This window comes from Schistocerca cancellata, chromosome 2, assembly GCF_023864275.1.
Source record: "Schistocerca cancellata isolate TAMUIC-IGC-003103 chromosome 2, iqSchCanc2.1, whole genome shotgun sequence".
NCBI lineage: Eukaryota > Metazoa > Arthropoda > Insecta > Orthoptera > Acrididae > Schistocerca > Schistocerca cancellata.
In genome coordinates this window covers 209091224-209103326 of record NC_064627.1, presented here as the reverse complement: position 1 = coordinate 209103326, position 12103 = coordinate 209091224, and the positions used below count along the sequence as shown (strand labels likewise).

Genomic DNA, 12103 nt, shown 5'->3' with positions numbered 1-12103 from the left:
TTGAAATACTGACAAACTGTGGGTCACCACCTGCACAAAGTATGTTAGGACTCCGACACTTGGACAGGAGAAGCTAGAAACTTGTCGAAAAGTCTTTCCGAAACGAATACATTAGCAGCTGATTTTCCGATATTTTATCAGAGCAATCCGTCGACAAAACTTCCATTCTTCCTGAACGCCGCATCCGCAAAACACCGTGTAGGAAACAGGGGCACAAGAGCAAATTGAGAAGAAGAAGAAAAATCACAATTTTTGGCCCCCAATAATCAGCAGAAGATATGCAAGTCATTGATCTGGAGGAACAATAACAGTTGTGCCGGACGAAATTATACTCGTTTATACAACGGTAAGTTTTTTGGTTTGCCCCGGGAGGAGACTGGCTGGAGACTGTAACACATATAACATTATTTCAGTTTATTACAACACAGATAAGAAGAATTATTTAACTGTGTAGGGTCCATTTCCACCAGAATGTGATGAGTATTCCCAACTGTCTGTGAACATCGACGTATCACTTGATACACACAAATAACAGGTCTCTCTCTCAGCACATTTAACAATAACTTTCACGTAGAGTCCCACCAATACATGGATCACCAGCTTGCGTACTGGAAGTTGATGGCGGACAAAATGTGTTCAGTGAGCCGCTAATGGGATATGACACTTGGTTCACTGCTCGTAATTCAACATTATTTTTCCTTCATTTAAATACACTTAAATGATCACATAGACACATAACATTATCTGGATAAAAGATTTCTTGGTGAAAACGACAACTTACTTACTCCTACCTTGCTGTGGCCTGTGAAAGATGTTCTGGGCTTTTGCAGACAAATGTATACTGCATTCTTTGCAAATCTTGCCGCAACGGCACAGTAGGACAGTGGCTCAACAAGGCTGATGTCACACGCAGCTATTACAGTATAACAATTAGCAGTGTGGTGTCACCGCCAGACACCACACTTGCTTGGTGGTAGCCTTTAAATCGGCCGCGGTCCGTTAGTATACGTCGGACCCGCGTGTCGCCACTATCAGCGATAGCAGACCGAGCGCCGCCACACGGCAGGTCTAGAGACTTCCTAGCATTCGCCCCAGTTGTACAGCCGACTTTGCTAGCGATGGTTCACTGACAAATTACGCTCTCATTTGCCGAGACGATAGTTAGCATAGCCTTCAGCTACGTCATTTGCTACGACCTAGCGAGGCGCCATTATCATTTGCTATTTATCTTGTGATGCATGTACCGTCAGACCGATGTTCACCAATTATGGATTAAAGTTAAGTATTCCAACAGCTACGACCTTTTTTGCTAAAGTCTAACTTCCTTAAATGTTCCAGACCTCATTCCAGCCTGCGTGAGCTTAACGCGTGCCTTTCGGCTACCTATCATAGTGGCTTGGCTGTCTTGCCAAGTCACAACAAGCAGAACATTAAATCGCCGAATTTCAGATTTTTGACAGTATAATAAATATAATCAGAGATTTCTAGTTTAGCACCGCAAATAAATGTGCCTCAGACACAATACGAACCCTAGAGTAGTCCTGGTAGATGATTGCTGGGCTCGTATTACGACACTTTAGAGTTTTCTCCTTGGCCGCTGGTGGGCGACATGGCACGGGTTACTCGAAGGCGCTCTCGCAAGGAAAATGTACTCCGTGCACATTAATAGGACCACGAGTCAAAAGCAGACGTGCAGGAAGAGTCAGTGAGGTTCTGGAAGATACGGTCAATGATGATGAGCCATGTCGACTCCAGCGCGGTGGCCAGCTGCACCAGGCCTCTTGGTTGAGGATCCGTGGTGCATACAGTCCTATAGAGGTGGTCCCACGTATTCCCGTCTGGGTCAAAATCTGGGGAGTTTGGTGGCCGGGGGAGTACGGTACCAAACTCTTCAAACCACGCATGTGCGTCGTGTGAAACGTTGCATTGTCCTGCTGGTGGGTGCCATCAAGGCGAGGAAAAAAAACTTCATGTAGTTATGGACATGGTCCCTTGTGAAACGTTGCATTGTCCTGCTGGTGGGTGCCATCAAGGCGAGGAAAAAAAACTTCATGTAGTTATGGACATGGGCCCTGAGGATAGATGCATGTTGATCCATTGTGTCTTCCATAATTACGATATCAATCAGGGAATGGTAGGAAAACATTCCCCCAGACCGTAACGCTCTACCTCCGGCCTGGATCTTTCTGATGATTGTTTCAGGACATTTGCTTTCTGACGTTTCACACCGTACACGACGACAGCCATTTGTCTGACGGAACATAAAACGTCATCCGTCTGAAAAGGCTATCTGTAGCCAATCAGTGGACGTCTGGTTGCAATACTGGCGTTCAAATTCCAGCCTTTGTCGCCGATGAACAGCTATCAGCATGTGTGTATGTGTATGTGTGTGTGTGTGTGTGTGTGTGTGTGTGTGTGTGTGTGTGTGTTTGGGGTCTACGAGGGTTCAGCGATCCCATTACATATGGGTGCATGAACTAGGCGCCTGCTGCGAAGGCCCATACGCACCAAAGGTCGCTGATCGATCGATGAGGAGATGCTGGTAATACTCCCTTGGTTTTACCTAGGCGGTCAGTTGCTCAACAGTTGAAGGTATTTTCGCACGAACACATCTCCGCAGCCGTTGTTCACCCCTGTTGTCTACGGCGCACGTCGCACCGTAGTTGCATCGACGCCGATTTTGGATAGCGTCATTTTGCCACCACAGTATATGAGTATTTTAACCATAGCGGCACGCCAACAGTTTACAAACTTAGCCGCTTTGGCAGTCCTTCCACCCCGACCTAGAAGCCAATGATCATATCCTTTTGGATGCCAAGTAAATTTCTCCGTCTCCACATTACGACAACGACTGCACTGTTTTCTGCGTACCCCGACGGGCTTTCTACAGGGTGATTCAGCAGTCCCTTCCGATTCTTTTTATGCAACTGGCAATGCCTTCAAATACCATGTGCATGATTTTCACAATCTCTACCTCGCTACATGCAAACTATTGGTCCTACAGAAAAAATTAGCAGGACCTTTCTGTAGGAAATTTATTGTAGTTAAATTCTGCACTGTGATATGTTTTTGCTAGAGATGTAGTTCTTGAATTATTCAAGAAAAACGAACAAATTAAACTTCAAATATGTGTTTCTGAATAGCTGAAAACCTCGGTCTACAGCGGAAACGTATCCCAGTACAAAATTTAACTAGACTAAACTTCTTACAAAAGGGGCTTATTCATTTTTTCTGTTGTACTGACTGTTTGCACGCTACCAGCGAAAGAATATGAAAATCTCGTGATTGGTTTTTGAAAGCATTGCCGGTTGCACAAAACCCTTCGGTAGCGGCAGTGAATTACCCTGTATACCCACTATTGCTAGTGCTGCCAACTGCCGTATCTGAGTCGTTACTAGCTTTTGACGTGTACTACTCACCCTCTTTGAAAGAACACTCAGGTCACTTTGGATCGCCGTAGATGGCATAGAATTGGCACCAAGAGTTCATGTGAACCTCCAATGGCAACGGAAGTTCGGCAATGAAGTGATGTGCCAGCCGATTGCATGGAATCAGCGAAGGAAGATGGGTCGACCTGAAGAAATGGCAGAATGGCAGATAGGAGCCATCATGTTCGATGTATCCGTGACAACAATATTAACGAAGGTGCTCAGTTTCTTCATTTATCAACTTGGACAATACAACGTGTTTAGTTTCAAGCCCGACAGGTACTGCTGCGATCAGTAAATGCAGGTCCACCTCCACCAGCATCTGGGCAACCTTTTTGAGGGAAACTCTATGCTATAGACGCGTGGCGTCGAGTATTTCGCGAAAGTCCATTCATTATTCATTGCAGCAGCTGAAGCTATGTGTCTTCAATACGTATTCAATAGAGCAAACAAGAGCAAACAAAGCAGAAATTGGATAGTAGGTAACTGGGAGGGGGAGGCATGTAGAGTGGTTCGACGAGCTCTTATTTTGCATCTTTTGAAATGATTCAAGGCTTCGAGTGCACCGACATGCCGAAAAGCAAAGGTGGCATCAGTTTATCGATATCCTCAATGGCCATGAAATCTACATTCCTGAACACACCAGACCTTACACAGATACCACTCTTAATGCTTTATTGCTTCGCCAATCCTCTTGAGGTGTACCACTATTGAAGTCCTTGGTCCAGCTAGGGATGATCTTGTACCAGTCCTTCTACAAATCTCATATCCTATACCAAATCAGACGTATATCAAAGTATTTATCCACCACGACAAATCCAGAACTATTCCCTCACTGACTGGGATGTCTAATGCGTCCGCACCCACACCAGAACAAAAGGCCAAGTTTCCAGTCTTCAGGCCGGCCGGTGTGACCGAGCGGTTCTAGGCGCTACAGTCTGGAGCCGCGCGACCGCTACGTTCGCAGGTTCGAATCCTGCCTCGGGCATGGATGTATGTGATGTCATTAGGTTAGTTATGTTTAAGTAGTTCTAAGTTATAGGGGACTGATGACCTCAGAAGTTAAGCCCCATAGTGCTCAGAGCCATTTGAACTAATTCAATCTTCAAAATACTGTCAGCATCCAGCGTGAGGCTGATTACTTACAACACATCATCACAAGTGCAATTATCATTCATATCCCTATCTTATCTAATTGCTATGACCATCCCAGCCTCTCAGATGTTCTTAACCTTCTCCAAGCATTTCACCATCTCTACAAGTAAGTCCTTCTTACTTATGGCAGAGATGCTCTCACATCCCACCAACAACTCCAGCGATATGTTCGCAGTTACTTACAACCTGAAGAGCGTCGTGATTGGCAGATATCATGCACCAAATTAAATTAAATGTCTATAAACTCTACAAAACACTGAAAAGCATTCAATATGCCTCCAGAGAAAACATTGTACACAACAATAAGCCCATCCTTCATAACCTCACCAAAGTCAACCACTTCGCATCCTATTTCCAAAATAATACCTTCACCGTCACATTTGATCCAGACGTGGATAATTCCATGGATCTATGTGTTTATGAACGTAGTAACTTAGCCATCCCACCAGTTGCAACAACTTGCAGTTCTTACTCAGCGCTTCACGAACACAGCTAAGACAGCAGTGACAGCTGAAGGCATAAAAACTCTTGCAATACGCCGACGATACCACCTACCAATTACCAATGACACCATCCAACCATTTTTCTCCCTCTGACATTTGTATCTCCACGTCGAATGGTGTTATATGTGGTAACTTCAAGCAAATCCACACAAAAACTGTCACCAACTTTGGCCACGTTACTCGTCGAATCGATCGAACAGATTTCCACTTCATCATCTTTCAGTTACTCTCACCAACACAGTAAAGTATTTAGCATTAACCTTTGACAGGAAAATTATATGGATTAAACTCGTGCTCACCTTCCAACACAAATACGTACTGCAAGGTACACTCAAACAAATTAAAATATATTGAGCTGTTAATAATAAATTGAGCTGTTAAAATGCCGGTAAAATTGATTGAGAGTCCAACCTTCCCCGTTAGCTGTTTTATTGCACTCGCTCAGAGACCAGTAGGACCGCTTTCGTACCATGGAAGTACCTCCTCAGTTGTGCTTATGCCTAAAAAACTTTATACAAAACTTAATAAGAACCGTACTACTGACTTATTAAGTTCGAATTCTTAATACTAAAAATTAAAAACATGGCACGCAAATTAATAAGAAAAGGCATGTGCCGCTGTCATAAAATTACTTACAAGGTCTAATGCCCCTTGTTAATTAAGTGGCTTGATGCGTGTTCCAAAGTGCAATGAGAAACACTGCTGACGCAACCATTAAGGGGAGTCAAGCTTAATAAAGCCAGTTGTTACTGATAATTTTCTTTGGGAGGCGCCATGAGTCTCTAAAATAAAAGCGTTGTAAAAGTAATGGTGAGGAAGGTCCAACAGCGGCTCTAGGTAGACCCAAATGAAAGAATAATTTAAACAATAATGTCGGACTCACATGTGGTAATGTGAAACCGTCTAGACCAGTGTCTACCGCTCTCATATTTGACAACACCAATACATACCATCAGATTTTATAGGTGTGTTCGTTAAATGAAAGTCTGTGTGAGGCGATATTTCTCACCGTCCCAAATAATACGGAGGAAACAGGAGCTAACAATGGTGCTTACCAGAAAGAGCTGTTCAAAATGGTTCAAATGGCTCTAAGCACTATGGGACTTAACACTGAGGTCATCAGCCCCCTAGACTCAGAACTACTTAAACCTAACTACCCTAAGCACATCACATAGATCCATGCCCGAAGCATAATTCGAACCTGCGACCGTAGCAGGCGACCGCCCGTTGTGGCCGAGCGGTTCTAGGCACTTCAGTTTGGAACCGCGCGACCGCTACGGTCGCAGGTTCGAATCCAGCCTCGGATATGGATGTGTGTGATGTCCTTACGTTAGTTAGGTTTAAGTAGTTCTGAGTTCCAAGGGACTGCTGACCTCAGATGTTAAGTCCCACAGTGCTCAGAGCCATTTGAACCATCTGATCGTAGAAGGCGCACGGTTCCAGATTGAAGCGCCTAGACCCGCTCGGCCACAGCGGCCGGCCCAATAATCTTCACATTGTGAGCTACACACTTAAATTTTATATATTAAATTAGTGAATTTTCTCATGGCACTTTTGTTGCCTTAGTCTGAAGTCACTTTCAGAACTCAAATTAATCATCAAATTAACTAATTTACTACGATTGCATTCTAAATTGCTGGTGTAACCATGCATCATCACAATAAAATAAAAACAGTGAATAGCTAGGGGAGTATGAACGAGAACTGTGGCGTTTTTAAGTTTACGAAAACAAAGACAAGTTATATTCATCCTTTTACAACTAGACTCGAACTGACAAATCTTACAGAAAAATGACAAACATAAATCAAAAATAGAATGGTGTTTGATTCGCAAAGCATTCAGTGTGGTGAAAACTATACAAGTTCTCCCCCAAATTAAACCCTCTTACAGCGCAATCGTACCCCATTTACAAGAATCCACTGAGAGACCAAATTACATTCAGATGGAACCAACTGTGACCGGCTACACTACAAACTATGAATCACGGAGAACAGAGGGCTGTGAGTATCTTTTAACAACATTACGCCTGTGCAGCTATACTTTACTCTCTCACCTTGGTTCATACAGAATCAGAAAACGGTACACTGTAGACGAGGGATGGACCGCAGAGGCAGCTGTAACGCTCTGATACATCCATGAAAACTTGCAAACTAGACGTACTGGCGTTCTGATTATTAAAGTGCGGGAAACTCCCCTATCAGAACCCTGAAATCCCGGCACATTTCAGTGTGAGGTGCACCCGTTCGCTGGTCTGGCCAGCTAGTTTGACTCACAGGCACGATGGCCTGTCAAACGTCAGACAGCCGACTCAGGACGAATAAATTCACCCTCGTGACACATAATATGTCTGAGATGATATGCCGTTCCACCGTCCGTGCAGTTGGAAACTGCCACTGGCTCTTAGTCCACCACAAGTTGCATTCAAAAATGGTTCAAATGTCTCTAAGCACTATGGGACTTAACATCTGAGGTCATCAGTCCCCTACAACTACTTAAACCTAACTAACTTAAGGGCATCACACACACCCATGCCCGAGGCAGGATTCGAACCTGCGACCGTAGCAGTCGCGCGGTTCCGGATTGAAGCGGCTAGAACTCTCGGCCACCGCGGCCGGCCAAGTTGCATACCCCAAGTCTCACCCACTAAGGAATGACCTAAAGTTTTCCACCTGGGGTGGACCAGTAGCCGATGGAGGCAAAGAATCACAGTCACTTTCCACGAAGCCTTGTACAGGAGTCAAAATAGAAAACGCCCGCCTCCGTGTTGTACAAACCAGTCAAACTATCCTCGACTCATTGAATCTCTACACTTGACTGCTCTGATTGCCTGGTAGCCAATCCAGCACAGCACTAGAACAGCCTGGAACCGCTCGGCCACAGCGGCCGGAAAGGGCTGTTATACCTGTTTGTGCAGAATGAACATCCATGTTGCATAGTAGTAAGGCCGTTAAAATTGGCTTTCGGGTTTAAAGGACGACTTAGCCTTCGAGAACAACACGTGGAGCCGCGGTAACAGCACAGCACTGATCGTTATACACAGGCTTGGTGCACGGATGACAACAAGAGTGCAGAGCAGGCATGCTGAGCACCACTGTGGGGTTCCGAGAAAGCAGTACAACTCGCTTCAGAATAGACAAGAAATGTATTCATTTCTGTTGCCGTAGAAAACGGTAAAAATATAAAATCCTATGCTCAGTTGTCTATATGGAGTTACTTATAAATAAAGTACAAAAATCCAAACTATAAGAAAACAAGAGTGTGACGTAAACTGCTAGTATTTGTACTTTAGCGAAAGATAAAGTGGGAGCAAGGGGGGGGGGGGGGGGTGATGGTTTGCAAGGGAACTGAAAAGGAAAAAAAAAAGCAGGAGAAGGGGAAAAATGGCTCTGAGCACTATGGGACTTAACATCTGAGGTCATCAGTCCCCTAGACTCAGAATTACTTAAACCTAACTAACCTAAGGACATCACACACATCCATGCCCGAGGTAGGATTCGAACCTGCGACCGTAGCAGCCGCGTGGTTCCAGACTGTAGCGCCTAGAATCGCTCGGCCAGAACGGCCGGCGGGGAAAAAGGAGGAGAGGGGAGGGGGAGTTGTTGGAAACAGGAGATGCGTGGATGAGAAGACTGAATATGGTAGTTATAAGAAACCATAAGCAGAATTATACAGCGACCCCATAATTACAGTTAGTCGAAAGACCCTAAATAATCAAAATTCAATAAAAGACTGCGATGTTTGAGATCTGTTTGATTTTTCAGTAATAGTGAAAGTGTGTGCTTACTAACTCTTATAATCTGTACCTGATCTAAAATATTCAGCACGGTTCCCACAGTAAAACAGCTAAGAACTCTTAATCAGTTTTATCAACTATTTATCACGTCGGTACATTTTAATTTGTTTGAGTATAATTATTTTACCTGTGGATGCCCTGCTTAGAAGATTATTCAATACAAAGACTTTATCTGCTACAATTACTACCAGACCGCACCTGGATCCTACAAAGAAGGCCATACACTTCGCCTCTCCTTCCGTATCTAATCTAGTTCTTACTATATGCCAACTCGATCATTTCCCGTATCTTCCCTTCTTGGATCACCTTCATACCCAATAAATTGATTCAAAAATTCAGTCGCAGCACTCAAACAACCACTCACTAACCAGCAACCTGAGCACACTCGTGCGCCACTACATAAATACTCCACCTTCCTTGCACCTTCATGCGCTATCCATCCTCTCCAGCCGGAATTTCAAGCGACTCCCACTAACCGACAACGGAATCCTCATCGACATGTAGCCTTCCTACCAGTCCGAGTGAACGGCGGTCCATCTCATCCCGTCCTTCCATTTCCTATCTCTTTCACCATCCGTCCTCACTGAGTTAGTTACTTCCCACGATTCCACAAGGTCCCATTGTGAGACCGATCATGAGCATCGTCATTCTCATGCATCGCCAACATCACCGTTATATCGTGGCAGCATGTACATGATTTCTCTTACATTTTAACTCTTGTAAAGTTATTTCTATTCAGAAACAGATTTATTTCATCTCTCTTATGTAATAAGAAGTTTTGTTAAACATGGAAGGCTTTTGGCCAAAAAGCGGTTTCATCTGTTACTAGCCTCGAGGTGAATTAAAATATCAATAAAGGGGAACATATTAGGATTGCTGTACATAAATAGCTGAATCCAGAGTGCTACGTCATCATTATGTTTTATTAATTAATTAATAATTAAAATATCAATAAAGGGGAACATATTAGGATTGCTGTACATAAATAGCTGAATCCAGAGTGCTACGTCATCATTATGTTTTATTAATCCAATGACATCGTATTTAAACACCCTACTGGTGAAATCAGATTTAATAGATACCAACTGGTAGGATTGCTTTAAATATCAGCTAGTATGATTGTTTGATATGGCAGATCTCAAAATAGTCTTTTAATGTAGAGCAACACTACACTTTTTACACTGCCATACACTTTCACTGCCGGCCGCTATGGCCGAGCGGTTCTAGGCGATTCAGTCCGGAACCGCGCTGCTGCTACGATCGCAGGTTCGAATCCTGCCTCGGGCTTGGATGCGTGTGATGTCCTTAGGTTAGTTAGGTTTAAGTAATTCTAAGTCTAGGTGACTGATGACCTCAGATGCTGAGTCCCATAGTATTTAGAACCACTTGAACACTTTCACTTCATTTTCCTCTGCGACTGCAGCTCGTCATCTGAATGCCGCTCGGTTAGGGCATACCAGTATGATTTATCTGTCTGTTCTATGAAACGAAAATATATGTTTATACACGTTACTTCTTGGAGTTCAAATGGTTTAAATGGCTCTGAGCACTATCGGACTTAACATCTGAGGTCATCAGTCCCCTATACTTAGAACTACTTAAACTTAACTAACCTCAGGACATCACACACATCCATGCCCGAGGTAGGATTCGAACCTGCGACAGCAGCGGTCGCGCGATTCCAGACTGCGCCTAGAACCGCTCCGCCACATCGGCCGGCTTGTTGGAGTTCTGTTGTAAACTATATGAGATATGATTCAAATGCACTCTTTATGTATCATTCTGCAAAATGATAACAAGTGAACCTTGCCCTTACGACACATCTTGCACTTCGCACACAATCATTAATTCCATGTTAAGAAAAGTGATGCTTCATTTAAAACATTAATGTCTCTCTCGTCTTTGTTCATGCAATGCTCTTCTTGAATGGTGTGTTACTATTTACCGTTCACAGCAAATATCTCCGGGTTACGTGAGGACAGAGATCCACGACTTCCTTCCTAAGTATACCCCTGAAGTTCGAGAGAAGACACCGTGGATGGAATCCGAGGACATAGCAGAAGCTGTGATCTACATGTTGTCGCAGCATCCCCGTGTCCAGGTGAGCTGGTTTCTTCACTTCGATGTATTTCTTGAGGTCATGTATCTCAGCTATAGACGCAATGGTTGCTCGCAATAAAATGTGCGTACTCTGCCGTGTACAAATGACGATTAGTTTCGGCGGTCAAACAGATGGAGCAAAGGGAGTAAAGTGATTCTACATACAGAGCATAAGAATCCAGACAAAGAAAAGTAAACATAAAAGTGATAGTTAAATTAAATAGACAATCCACATTCAAACATCTACCACAATGGAAGCACAATATCACATTTTTGAGAGGCATCACCATTTAGTCTGCTGTTATACACCACAAATGGCTTTAATGGCGTTTCGTGGATACGTCCGTGATTCTTGGTGCCCCACCTCATAGAGAATGCCACCGTGTAGTGAATTTCAGTTTCATTCACATGTCCTAAGTGCTACTATTACATTAGGAAAAGAAAGGAATCGTTTGTTATACTTTAGACGACACCCCTGCATTTATTTGCTTATTTGCCTTCTGTGCATTCCATGTAAGGTAGACTACTACAAGGCTAAAAGTATAAAATACTCCCAGTGCGAAATGCGTTTCATATCTGTTATTTAACTTTTATTTTATGTCCTATGTAACTACGTTGTAAAGATCACGGCACACTTTTAAAAACTTTCACCTACTGGCAATACATCTCTCACTTTTTATTTACACAAGCACAACAATAGGTATTAATGCCATCACAGCTCCGATGCAGTTGCAGTTCGGCTGTGACAGGCGATGATGGCCGATCTCAGCTTGTCGGTATTGATAATGGTAAGAATGATTGCTTGAAAGTGGTGGAACGAGCTCGAAACAAGTAGTAGTAACATGGTGTAACTACGGCATGTTTGTTTCCAGAACAAACAGCTTCAGTACAAGTACACCTAAATGGAAATGGAAATGAGCGTTTGGCGTCATTGGCCGGGAGGCCCCTCGCGGGACAGGTCCGGCCGCCTTGGCGCAGGTCTTATTACATTCGGCGCCACATTGGGCGACCTGCACGCCGGATGGGGATGAAATGATGATGAACACAACACAACACCCAGTCCCTGAGCGGAGAAAATCTCCGACCCAGCCGGGAATCGAACCCGGGCCCGGAGGACGGCAATC

The 12103-nt window shown here is 43.9% G+C and overlaps 1 protein-coding gene across 1 annotated transcript in view; it reads left to right on the top strand.

Moving 5' to 3' along the window:
• LOC126144552 (dehydrogenase/reductase SDR family member 11-like) overlaps positions 1-12103 on the top strand; it is a 38447-nt gene that overhangs the window by 16641 nt on the left and 9703 nt on the right. Inside the window, exon 5 of the mRNA XM_049915498.1 lies at positions 10834-10980. Within this exon, the coding sequence (XP_049771455.1) occupies positions 10834-10980 (147 nt within the window). The remainder of the gene's footprint in view (positions 1-10833; positions 10981-12103) is intronic.